Raw genomic sequence first — 13,366 nt, 5'->3', positions numbered from 1 at the left:
CTAAAAGGTCGATTTGGCAGAATTTACCGATTATGGTTGTCTGGTTCTTCCGGCAGTCCGCCGTTTTGTGGCTGATGGCATTAACTAAACCCTCTTAAGTCCATGAGTTTTTGCCTTTGTTTCTATTAACTGCGAACCAACTACTTTCATCGTCTAATTTCCTTAATTAATTCCCATCTGGTACTAAAATTAGCTAGTTTGCATAATTTTCCAATGTGCATAATTGAGGTTCCCTCACCCGCCTCGTTTCCACAAAAATGTCAAGGTCAACAAATATGCTGTGGTACCGCCTCTAAGCAATAAAATGACCATAAGGAAATAACTGGTACTGAACTACGACTGAACGAAAATAAAACAGAAAATTAATGCTTTAAATGGGTTTATTGAAAGTTCGGTATAAAAATACAAATTTTATTCAGATTACACAAAGAAATATTATAAAATTCAATAACATTTACATCCCAAAACTGAGTTACATTCCTGACTTTTACCGCTTAGAGGCAGTGCCTGTTACTGTACTTTGCAAAAGATAACTTCAATACCCAATTTTTAACATCTCTTGGTTCTGCTGTTGTGAGTCATAAATATTGAAGATATTGAAGATATCTCATACATCATTATGGCAGTATAACAAATCAATGAAGATCCTTAAAGGTGTATTAAAATTATCAACAAAATGGCACTTGGGAATTCTGCCACAATCCCATTTACGTTAATTTACTGACCGGACATCTTAACACTTCGTTACACGGAGCCTAAAGTAAACATGTTTCACGTCGCAATTTGCTTTATTTGATCAAGTGCCTTCACTATCATTACTTATCTACAATATAGCTACATTATTAACTACCTACATCTACTCAGCTACAAAACCATTCCATCTACTTTTTGTTACCTTTGTATTGGCCAATCGAATCGTCTTCCGCGTATTGTCCATCGTCAACGCCGTTCACCAGGTTAGCCGAAGGCCATGGGTCTTGGTAATCACGGTCTCTGCAGCATTTGCCAAGGGTACCCGACTCGATATCCCGGCAAACCTGGAAAGAAAAATTAATTAATGCTTCGGAAAATATCTGGACACACCCGAGTGAGAATAGGAGAATATATAAATAGTATAAAGATATAAATAGTATAAATATATAAATAGTATAAAGGTATAAATATAAATAGATAAATAGGTATAATATGTAAATAGATGAATAAGTTTGTAGGCCCAAAGGAAACGCACCGGCCCAGGGCGGGAGTCGTTTCGCTGGTGCCCCGATCCATATACTGCTGTCTGGTTTTCTTAAATAATGCCCTGCGGCATACCATGAACCTTTTGGTCATGAGTGTTTTTTTATCTAGACCGAAAAAAAGGCCCAGGACATCGAGGAATAACAAACTATCGCGAACGTTCCTTCAAGAGGTACAACTCTCTGGAAATGGTACAAGATGCGAGGTATTGCTCCATGGTTCCATCCTAAACGTTTCGGAAACTTAATTTCTTTATCGAAAAATTGAAAAATATTATTTTTGAAAAACTTATCAAACTCCTGAGAAATCCCCGGAAAAACAGAACGACCATTGGAAGGGGGGAACAAAGAGCCAGCGATTCATCTCTAAAGCAATCCTTATATGAAGAATGCAATTGAGTAGTTTCTTGTAGATCAGAAACTAGCGGTGTTCCTAAACGAGCCATTCTACGGAGTGTTCCAAAATGGTGGTATCGAACTTGAGAAGGTCATAGAGGACATCATGGTGGAGCATTTTTCCACAAAAGCTCCTAGTCGGAAATGAGTCGTTTGAGCTCTGGAACAATTTTTGTCTCGAAAATATAATGTTCCCGTGTTGACACTAAAAGATATTCCAGTTTAAGGAATTTTTATAAAAGACGTTTATTGAAATGTTCTTGAAGATACGGGATAGAACATGAAGATACATGACGGTGCACCTGCACATTTTGCCCGGAATAACCAGGATTGCCTAAACCTACAATTTTCTTAGTGATGGACCGCAAGAGGGAGACTCTTCAGTTGGCCGGCGGGCGGTCCCGATTTAATCTTGTTGAATTTTTTCCTTCTAGGGCTACCTCAGTTCATTGGTCTGTGAAAGCCATGTAGCGGCCCGCGAGGAATTGTTGAGGAGAGTAATGGCAGCCTGTCTTTTTGCGAATCTAAAGGCGCACATGCTACAATGGATATTTGGTGGTGAAAGTAGTATAGTAGGCTTGTAGAAGCTCTGCCGGAGGTGAGGGAGGAAACCCGCTCTCATTATCATTCGTCGAGACAATTTGATTGATGATTGAATTGATATATATATATGTATAAAACTTACAGTGGTGGGAGCCTTCAGCAATTCCTGCTCCTTGGTCAGAACCACCGGCACCGGACTAACGAATCCATCTGCAGTGCAGTAGATCTCCTGCACACACTTCAAAGCAGCAGCACATCCTACTGGAACTAACTCATCAGGAATGACGGTGTCATTTTCTCTCCTACGTGGGGGAAGCGTCGTTTTCAATATGCTAATGTGGGTTGAATCAGCCTCTGAAAAAATAAATGACATAACATGAATCTCCTGTGAGTTCTCCTACTTCGAGCAAACTGACCTGGATTGTAGTCACCATCATTGATGTCCTCTCCACTTTGGGATCTCGGGGTGGTTCTAAAATCAGGATTTTGAGGTGTTACGTTGGGTTTAGTGGTAGGTGTTGATAGTGGTGAGGATGGAGCTACGCATGCAAGCAGTGCGGTCGAGTAAATCTGGCCAAAGGGGCAATTTTTAGGGGTGGGTGGAGTGCATTTACCCAAAGCACCAACAGTAGTGCCTGGCGGGCAGTTAGGACCCGAAGATGTTGGAGTGATAACGCATCTTCCAGTTAAAGGATCTTTAGTAGATAGTGGAGGACAAGATTTAATGGTAGGGGTTGACTCAGTGGTGTAACCTCCTATAGGTTCACATTCTCCAGTTGAAAGGTTTAAAATGCTGCCAAAAGAACAGGGTTTCAAAGTTAGCGGAGGACCTCGATCGCATTTTCCTGTTGCTGGATTCCTCCGGGTTCCGGGAGAGCAAGGTGACTTAGTTGATATTTCAAATGGTATTGTAGGAGTGGGATATCGGTACCCAGTCCTTCCGGTGGACGGTGTGGTGGGGCTTGAAGGAATTCCCTCGCAATCGCCAGTTATTGCATTGCGTCTTGATCCATATGGGCACACCTTAAGTACAGTTTCACATTCGCTGGTAGCAGGATTTCTACGAGTTCCACCAGGACAATCATGTTTGGGTATTGGTTCGCACTGATTAGTAACGAGATTCAGTTTGGTTCCAACAGAGCATGGTATAGGTTTGACAGTGGTCGGTGTTGCAGACTCACACTTTCCATTAGAAGGATTTAGCTTCGTGCCAAATGAACAACTTGGAGTTGTTCCTGCAGTTTCGCATTTCCCTGAGATTGGACTGCGGGTGGTTCCAAATGGACAAGGACGTTTTACTGAAGACGATGGTTCACATTCATTAGTAGCAATGTTCAATTGAGTCCCATAAGAACAAGATTTTGTAGTCTGTTGAGTCTCACACTGGTTAGTAATGGGATTTCTTGTTCCTCCATTGGGGCATGGTCTAATAGTTGTTAAGTTTGGTTCACAGATTCCAGAGATAGAATTATGCTTAGTTTCTGGTGGGCAAACTCTTGTTGGCCTCGGAGTTGTTTGAGGACCAGACTCACATTCCCCAGTACGAGAGTTACGTCTGGTACCAAATGGACAAGTCCTAGCTGGAGTAGGTATAGAAGGTGTCGAAGCTTCGCATAAACCAGTGAATGAGTTTCTCCTAGTTCCAGATTTACAAATTGGCGTTGTGTTTTCAAAAATGTTTGTCGGTGATGGATAAGTATAGGGAGTGGAGCTTTCAGTTACAGTTTCACATTGTCCAGTAGCTGGGTTACGTCTATTTCCTAATGGACAAGACTGAGTTGACGGCCTCAATGTTGTTTCAGGCTCACAGCTTCCAGTCAGACGATTTCTACGATTTCCTGGAGGACATTCAGTTGTCTTTCCATCTTCAAAAGGAATTTCCGGTGTTGTATATGTATAACCAGTTCTTGAAGTTGCAGGAGTAGTAGTTACAGCTACCCGTTCGCATTGTCCAGTTATTTGATTTCGTACTGTACCAGATGCACATTTTTTATAAATAATCTGAGTTGTTACAGGTTCCTCGGTGGTTATCACCACTTGCTCACACTTCCCACTTAAGACATTGAACCTCTCTCCAAAGCCGCAAGACTTCGCTCTGCATTTACCAGTGAAGGAATCATATATTTCTCCAGACCCACAAGGTTTTGGGGTAGTAGAAATCTGAGGGCGTGTACTTAACGACTCACATCTTCCAGTAATTTCGACGTATTGTTGCCCTTCGCTGCAAGTTTTTCTAGGTTTAGGAGTCGTTATTACTTCGCACTCATTCGTGAAGACGTTCAAAGATTGTCCAAAACCACAAATTTTCTTTGGTGACCTAGGGGTGGTGGTTGTGGAAACTAAACGTTCACATTCTCTAGTTAGGAGGTTTAATGTTTCTCCTAAACCGCAAACTTTCGGTGTAGGTCTTTGAGGAGTTTCACATTGTCCTGTTTGCAAATTTAAAGTTTGCCCAAATGCACAAGGTTTTGGAGTGGGGTTTTTGGTGATTCTCTCACAATATCCAGTTCTCCTATTCAATATCTCTCCAAATCTGCAGGACTCAGCAGATGGTTTCGTTGTTGGGGTTTCATCGAAAGGCACTGATGGAGTTTGGTAAGTGTAGCCAGTTGGTTTTGGCCCGCACAGTCCAGTTATGGGATTCAATCGTTGTCCCAATCCACATGATTTTGTTGTAGTTGGTTTAATGGTTACTGGAGATACTTCACAACGTCCAGTGAATGAGTTTAAGATTTCTCCATTACCACATGGTTTAGGAGTTACTCGTGGAGTTGTTTGGGGCTGAGGGGGTCTTTCGCATCGACTAGTTTGGGTATTGAAAATTTCTCCAAAACCACAATTTCTTGGTGTCGGTCGCGGAGTTGTGAGTCCTTCACAAATACCAGTATAAGAATTCAGAGTTTCTCCAAATCCACAATGCTTAGGGGTTGGTTGTAGAGTTGTCCGAGGTCTCTCGCAACGTCCAGTATTAGAATTCAGAGTTTCTCCATATCCACAAACTTTAGGAGTTGGTCGAGGAGTTGTTTGGGGTCTCTCGCAACGTCCGGTATTAGAATTCAATATTTCTCCAAAACCGCAAACTATTGTTGTTGGTCTTGAAGTTGTTTGAGGTTTCTCGCATCGCCCAGTATAAGAATTTAGAGTTTCTCCGTATCCACAACCTTTAGGAGTTGGTCGAGGAGTTGTTTGGGGTCTCTCGCAACGTCCGGTATTAGGATTCAATATTTCTCCAAAACCGCAAACTATTGTTGTTGGTCTTGGAGTTGTTTGAGGTTTCTCGCATCGCCCAGTATAAGAATTTAAAGTTTCTCCATATCCACAACCTTTAGGAGTTGGTCGAGGAGTTGTTTGGGGTCTCTCGCAACGTCCGGTATTAGAATTCAATATTTCTCCAAAACCGCAAACTATTGTTGTTGGTCTTGAAGTTGTTTGAGGTTTCTCGCATCGCCCAGTATAAGAATTTAGAGTTTCTCCGTATCCACAACCTTTAGGAGTTGGTCGAGGAGTTGTTTGGGGTCTCTCGCAACGTCCGGTAATAGAATTCAATATTTCTCCAAAATCGCAAACTATTGTTGTTGGTCTTGGAGTTGTTTGAGGTTTCTCGCAACGCCCAGTATAAGAATTTAAAGTTTCTCCATATCCACAACCTTTAGGAGTTGGTCGAGGAGTTGTTTGGGGTCTCTCGCAACGTCCGGTATTAGAATTCAATATTTCTCCAAAACCGCAAACTATTGTTGTTGGTCTTGAAGTTGTTTGAGGTTTCTCGCATCGCCCAGTATAAGAATTTAGAGTTTCTCCGTATCCACAACCTTTAGGAGTTGGTCGAGGAGTTGTTTGGGGTCTCTCGCAACGTCCGGTATTAGGATTCAATATTTCTCCAAAACCGCAAACTATTGTTGTTGGTCTTGGAGTTGTTTGAGGTTTCTCGCATCGCCCAGTATAAGAATTTAAAGTTTCTCCATATCCACAACCTTTAGGAGTTGGTCGAGGAGTTGTTTGGGGTCTCTCGCAACGTCCGGTAATAGAATTCAATATTTCTCCAAAATCGCAAACTATTGTTGTTGGTCTTGGAGTTGTTTGAGGTTTCTCGCAACGCCCAGTATAAGAATTTAGAGTTTCTCCGTATCCACAACCTTTAGGAGTTGGTCGAGGAGTTGTTTGGGGTCTCTCGCAACGTCCGGTAATAGAATTCAATATTTCTCCAAAACCGCAAACTATTGTTGTTGGTCTTGGAGTTGTTTGAGGTTTCTCGCAACGCCCAGTATAAGAATTTAGAGTTTCTCCGTATCCACAACCTTTAGGAGTTGGTCGAGGAGTTGTTTGGGGTCTCTCGCAACGTCCGGTATTAGGATTCAATATTTCTCCAAAACCGCAAACTATTGTTGTTGGCCGTGGAGTTGTTTGAGGTTTCTCGCAACGCCCAGTATAAGAATTCAAAGTCTCTCCGAATGCACACACTTTTGGTGTTGATTGAGGTGTAGTCTGTGATTCTGAGGTTCTTTCGCATTTGCCAGATTGGACGTTCAGAGTTTCTCCAAAACCGCAAGTCTTCGGTGTAGGTTTGGCCTCACATCTGCTAGTTAAAACATTAAACCTTTCTCCGTATGAGCAGGTCTTGGAAGTTACTGGTGGTTTTTGAGTTGTTCTCTCACATCGATCAGTAATTGTGTTCAATTGCTCTCCAAATGCACATGTGATCGTTGATTGGGTTGTTACCACAGTAAAAGGTACTGAAGGTGACGTAAATCTCGTAGGTATGCATCTTCCACTGTTAGTATCCAATCTTTGGTTCTCAGGACATGATTTTGGGGTTGTGATAGTAGAATCGCAGAGTCCAGTCAAAAGATTCTGTATTTGGCCGTAAGCGCACGATTTAGTAGTGGGACGTGGAGTACTAGGGATTGTCTCGCATTTACCAGTTCGCCTGTTCGGTTTCTCTCCATAAGGACAGGTGGTCTGAGAAGCACCAGTTGGTCTAATCTCACATCTACCAGTCAAAACATTTAATCTTTCGCCATATGCGCAAGTTTTTGGCCTTTCAGTGGTTATCCGGTCACATTGTCCAGTAATTTTATTTAATTGTTCACCAAACACACAAGTTTTGGTCGTGGGCTTGGTAGTACCCTCAGTGAAAGGTATAGTTGGTTTCGAGTAAGTATAACCGGTAGGAACGACTATACATCTTCCAGTTTTATCATCGAGCTGTTGCCCTGGGGCGCAAGTTACTCGCTCCGAAACTGGTTCACATTCATTCGTAAGAACATTCAATTTGCTTCTAAAACCGCAACCTTTCGGAGTTCTAGCAGTAGTGGAGGGAAACACACTCTCACATCTATTACTCGTGCTATCGAGTTTACTGCCAAATGGGCACGATTTCGAAGGTGGAAGCATCGGTTTGGTCGTGTAACTGAACTGACAAACAGTGCCGTTTTGGCTCAGAACCGAACCTGGAGGACAAGAAGCAGTGCTGGAGGTGAAGCCGCTTGAAGGCCGCTTAATTATGCTACTAGTGGTTAGTCTACCGGTGGTGGTGCTCGACGATGTTTGTGGGATAGTGCTAGTGGATGGTGCTAGTGAAGGGCGAGTGGTGACGTAAGTGGTTGAGGTGGGTACATACGTTTCAGGTGGGAGATAATTCGTTGGTAGTTTTACGCAACCATGAGAACCCAAATAGCTGCCAGGGGGACAGGGTGGCGGTGGGGGAGGTGGAGTGGGTTCGCATCTTCCAGATGGAGTTTTTATGGTTCCAGGGGGACAGGTTGGTGTTGGTCGTGGGGAAGATTCACAATTGCCGGAGACGCTGAGCACGGAACCGGGAGGGCACGGCTTTCTCCTGCATCCTGAAACAGAATGTTGTAAATTTCGAAGGGAAATCTCTGACCATGAAAGGGAGAAAATCGGAATAATAATTCTGTAATTAATTATTAATTGCGAATTACACATATTCTATCACAACTTACCGAAAGGTCCGAATTCTTCTCCAGGACGACATTTTTCAACTTCGACACATCCTCCATTGACTTCTCGCTGACCACTAGGACAGTACGGACCGGGTTTTTGAATTTTTTCGCAATTTCCATAACGATTCAATTCATATCCTGTTAATAACGGTGGAACATTAAAAAAATCTCGCTACGAGGGATGAACCGTAAACGTAGGGCGTTCATTAAACCATCTGATTGAAGATGAAATTATCCAAGACATGCCTCTAATATCTCAACTGCTACTCGAGTTCGTTTAATGATCACTTTATACTAATAATTCGTCTCTATAGTTCATAAAAATTGTCATTTTTTTGACGATACTGGACTGAATCTCAAATTCAGTTAAACCCAAGTTTAATGGTATTTAGTATGAAATTTTATTTCAAGTCGAAAAACTTTAACTTGAACAAATTTACCCAAAGGAAATATTCGGGTGCTTCAAGATTTAAAAGCGCAATTTGCAGTTAGATCGATACAAGTTCATTTGGATCTCCATCTCCATGCTGCTTAATGAATTTCAAATAAGAATTCTCATGTCTACATCTCCATCGTAAACCAATAAGAACCGATAATAATTCCGCTACTCACCCGGTCTACAAGTCTTGGTTGGTGGTTGTGGTTTCACACATTCGCCGAAAGGATTACGTTGTTCACCTGGTTGACATAGTGGAGGTGATGGGGGCTGAGGTGTGATGGAAATGCATTTGCCATTGACTAATTTCGTTCCAATTGGACATTCTGGTGTTGTTGGAGGGGGGGGTCTAATGGATACACAAGTACCAATAAGTGTAGGTTTTTCTCCGGGTCCACAAATAAGAACACATTTTCCATTAACCAACTTTTCGCCTTTTGCACAATAAGGTGTTGGAGGAGCTGGAGTTGAAATTGGTACACATCCGTAAGGTCCGTACTTCTGACCAGGAGGACAGGATATAGGCGGTTGTGGAGGAGGAATAGAAACGCACCGATCTAAATCAAGTTTTTGACCGGGCGGACAAGCTATTGGAATGCATACTCCATTGAGTAATTTCTTATTAGTTGGACATGACGGTGGTAGTGTTGTGTGTGTAACAGGTTCGCATGTACCAATAAGGGTAGGTTTCTGTCCAGGACCACAAACAGCAACACATTTTCCATTAACCAACTTTTCGCCTTTTGCACAATAAGGTGCTGGAGGAGCCGGAGTTGAAATTGGCACACATCCGTAAGGTCCATACTTCTGACCAGGAGGACAGGATATTGGCGGTTGTGGAGGAGGAATAGGAACACATCGATCTAAATCAAGTTTTTGACCGGGCGGACAAGCTATTGGAATGCATACTCCATTGAGTAATTTCTTATTAGTTGGACATGACGGTGGTAGTGTTGTGTGTGTAACAGGTTCGCATGTACCAATAAGGCTAGGTTTCTGTCCGGGAGCACAAATAGCAACACATTGCCCATTGACTAATTTCTCACCCCTTGCACAATAAGGAGCTGGAGGAGCTGGAGTTGTTGTGATAATAGGAATGCACTCTCCGTTGTGACCCTCTCTGTAACCACTTGGACAATATAGTGGAGGAGGTGAAACTATGACATCTTCACATCCTCCAAACTGCGTTGGACGTTGTCCGGAACCGCAAAGAGTAACGCATTTACCGTTAACTAATTTTTGACCACTAAGGCATTTTCGTGGTGGTGGTGGTGGAGGAGTAGGGGTAGGTCTAATAGGTAGACAAGTACCAAGAAGAGTCGGTTTTTCTTCGGGCCCACAGATAGAAACGCATTTTCCATTAACTAACTTTTCCCCGGTTGCACAATAAGGTCTTGGAGGAGCTGGAGTTATGGTGGTAATGGGAATACACGCCCCATTAGGACCTTCCCTGTGACCGCTTGGACAATAGGGAGGAGGGGTAGATATAGAGAGACAGCTGCCATAAGGGCCAGGTTTTTGACCAGGGGGACAAACGGAAGGTGGCGGTCGAGGTGGAGGAGTAGGTATGGAAATACAACCACCATAAGGGCCAGGCTTTTGACCAAGAGGACAATCGGGAGGTGGCGGTGGGGGTGGAGGAGTAGAAATTGGAACACAACTTCCATAAGAGCCCTGTTTTTGCCCAGGGGGGCACGTGACAGGAGGAGGAGGTGGAGGAGTAGGTACGGAAACGCAACCACCATAAGGGCCAGGCTTTTGACCAGGAGGACAAACGGGAGGTGGCGGTGGGGGTGGAGGAGTAGGTATGGAAACGCAACCACCATAAGGGCCTGGCTTTTGACCAGGAGGACAATCGGGAGGTGGCGGTGGGGGTGGAGGAGTAGAAATTGGAACACAACTTCCATAAGAGCCCTGTTTTTGCCCAGGGGGGCACGTGACAGAAGGAGGAGGTGGAGGAGTAGGTACGGAAACGCAACCACCATAAGGGCCAGGCTTTTGACCAGGAGGACAAACGGGAGGTGGCGGTGGAGGTGGAGGAGTAGGTATGGAAACGCAACCACCATAAGGGCCTGGCTTTTGACCAGGAGGACAAACGGGAGGTGGCGGTGGAGGTGGAGGAGTAGAAATTGGAACGCAATTTCCATAAGAGCTCTGTTTTTGCCCAGGGGGACACGTGACTGGTGGAGGAGGTGGAGGAGTAGGTATGGAAACACAACCACCATAAGGGCCAGGCTTTTGACCAGGAGGACAAACGGGAGGTGGCGGTGGGGGTGGAGGAGTAGAAATTGGAACGCAATTTCCATAAGAGCCCTGTTTTTGCCCAGGGGGACACGTGACTGGTGGAGGAGGTGGAGGAGTAGGTATGGAAACACAACCACCATAAGGGCCAGGCTTTTGACCAGGAGGACAAACGAGAGGTGGCGGTGGGGGTGGAGGAGTAGAAATTGGAACGCAATTTCCATAAGAGCCCTGTTTTTGCCCAGGGGGACACGTGACTGGTGGAGGAGGTGGAGGAGTAGGTGTGGAAACGCAACCACCATAAGGGCCAGGCTTTTGACCAGGAGGACAAACGGGAGGTGGCGGTGGAGGAGTAGGTATGGAAACACAACCACCATAAGGGCCCGGTTTTTGACCAGGAGGACAAACTGGAGGAGGCGGTGGGGGCGGAGGAGTAGAAATTGGAACACAATTTCCGTAAGGACCAAGTTTTTGACCAGGGGGACAAGTAAGAGGTGGAGGAGTAGGAATTGGAATGCATCTGCCATAGGGCCCCAACTGCTCTCCGGGCGGGCATTTGAGTACTTCACAACCACCAGAGGGTGTGGGGCGAGATCCAGAAGGGCACTCAGGTCTCTTAGGTTCACACCTACCGAAGCTGCCCACAAACTGACCAGGTGGGCATGTCGTAGGTTTGACTAAAGGCATTAGACGATGTTAAATCATATTTGAACTGAAATACAAAACTACTCACCCGGAGGCAAATAATCAGGACCGTCAAAGTCAGAATTCCGAGCACCATCTCCAAAGTTAAAATTTGAATAGTCGGGAGTGCTGGAAAACACTGGCGAGTTAGCTGCAGCTGATAGGTCCCTAACAGGTTTCACAGTTGAAGATCCCACGAATTCACCGATCAAGTTTATCTGGGGCCGAATGCCTTCTTGAGATGTGTGAATTATCTGAAATTCGTTACGTTGTACAGAGCGTTGCGGGAAAACTGCGAACTATCGCTCACTTGGACTTGTTCCGAGGTCAGGCCGTCCTTTCCGGTAACTTTGGACTTTCCAGGGATGAACAAAAGTTGGTTGATATGGTCAGCTACGGAGGACTTTCCGCCAGGGTGTAAGCGACAACAAACTTGATTTTTATCACATCGCCGGCTCTGTAATTATTTATCGTTTGAAGGTGATTGCCAATGGGTTGGGCAATAGCGAAAACGTGAATTAAAGTGCATTCAAGGAATGTAGAAAACTTTCAATTCGCTATTCCACATCGCATTTTTTACCAATAAAAAAGGAAAAAAAATTGTTTAATATTCGGTGCCGATTCGTAAGCAAATGCTCGATTGCGTATTAAGCTGACTTATAAGATGAACCAGTCTACCTTGCCTTGCCCAGTAAAAGGATATTTCATTGAAAGCTGGATATAACGTAAAATTAAAAATTTATATCTCTTCACGCAGACGTTATGTTAAAAATGAAGGAATACGTGACCATCGATTCGATTCGGTGTGGGCTGTACGAAATGCTATTCGCATTATAATAACTTGTGCCTCTAAACGTTTTAGCAACCCATTAAATATTGGCATTAACATTAATTAATGTTGGAAATTTTCAAACGGGGAAACTGAAGTGAAGCTATGTCGTAACAAATCGAAGAAGAAGCTGCGGCGGCAGAAGAAAGCTGTAGACAGCGTAATAAGCTCGTTGTGATATATTGGGAAAAGTACTGAATAATAATATCATCCACTAAAGGTTACGGAATATATTAATCGCAGCTTCGCATATCACGAGCCCGTATTATGCGGTATTTATAAATTATTCGGGATTCCCGAACGTGTTCGCACGCTCTTCTAAATCGCCCGGTTCGCAAGCGAATCGATGAAAGATGAGAAGCCTGTTGAGGATAACTGCAGACATCGTACACGATGATAGCTTTTAAACATCGTCATTACGAATAATGACAATTATCGTACGAACAAGTGGGTTGCGACATCCCGTCGCCGCAGAAGACGTACAAGAAGAAGAAGGTGATGAATAAATTTATTCGGACCCTCGAAATGGCACCAAACTCAATGATCACCGGCAAATGCCCTTTTAAATTGCGCAATCGTTTTTTTTTTCTTCCTCTCCATATTAAGTAATGAATGGTAGTCAAGAACATGACAACGCATAAAGACTAAAACAATATCTGTCAGCGACGCACGATTTTGATGACTACCCGTGGATTATACGCAAATCGGCATAAATTGGGAAACCGATGAATGTGATCGTTGCTTAATGCTGCACGTATCAAATTGCGTGTCATGGCGAATCGAATTCACGTAAACGAATAGACACATTTCGCATTGTGGAACCACACGTGGACAGCTTCACCGAATCGGCTTTCTAGTCGGCCGTAAAACGTGTGGGCCAATAGATCATTACACGAGTGAAGCTAAGTGAAGAAGGAAAGATAACGGAGAGAACTGGGCGTGGCTCGGCGTCAGTAATTGCTGCTTCATTAACTTGCGAAAAGCGACCTCGGGCGAGAGCTAGGAGAATTAAGAAAGCTATAATTGTCTTCTCAACGAACGA

The 13,366-nt window shown here is 43.9% G+C and overlaps 1 protein-coding gene across 2 annotated transcripts in view; it reads right to left on the bottom strand.

The window, feature by feature from the left end:
- LOC136347660 (mucin-2-like) overlaps positions 1–13,366 on the bottom strand; it is a 33,108-nt gene that overhangs the window by 2,965 nt on the left and 16,777 nt on the right. For both annotated transcript variants that reach the window (XM_066297847.1, XM_066297848.1), the window contains exons 5-12: positions 11,806–11,952; positions 11,545–11,749; positions 8,747–11,488; positions 8,135–8,272; positions 7,792–8,014; positions 2,591–2,646; positions 2,317–2,528; positions 896–1,037 (exon numbers count right to left, since the gene is read on the bottom strand). In XM_066297847.1, coding sequence (XP_066153944.1) covers positions 896–1,037; positions 2,317–2,528; positions 2,591–2,646; positions 7,792–8,014; positions 8,135–8,272; positions 8,747–11,488; positions 11,545–11,749; positions 11,806–11,952 — 3,865 coding nt within the window. The remainder of the gene's footprint in view (positions 1–895; positions 1,038–2,316; positions 2,529–2,590; positions 2,647–7,791; positions 8,015–8,134; positions 8,273–8,746; positions 11,489–11,544; positions 11,750–11,805; positions 11,953–13,366) is intronic.

Source organism: Euwallacea fornicatus, chromosome 29, assembly GCF_040115645.1.
Source record: "Euwallacea fornicatus isolate EFF26 chromosome 29, ASM4011564v1, whole genome shotgun sequence".
Lineage (NCBI taxonomy): Eukaryota > Metazoa > Arthropoda > Insecta > Coleoptera > Curculionidae > Euwallacea > Euwallacea fornicatus.
The sequence above is the reverse complement of the archived record's forward strand: the minus strand, read 5'-3'. Positions and strand labels throughout refer to the sequence as shown.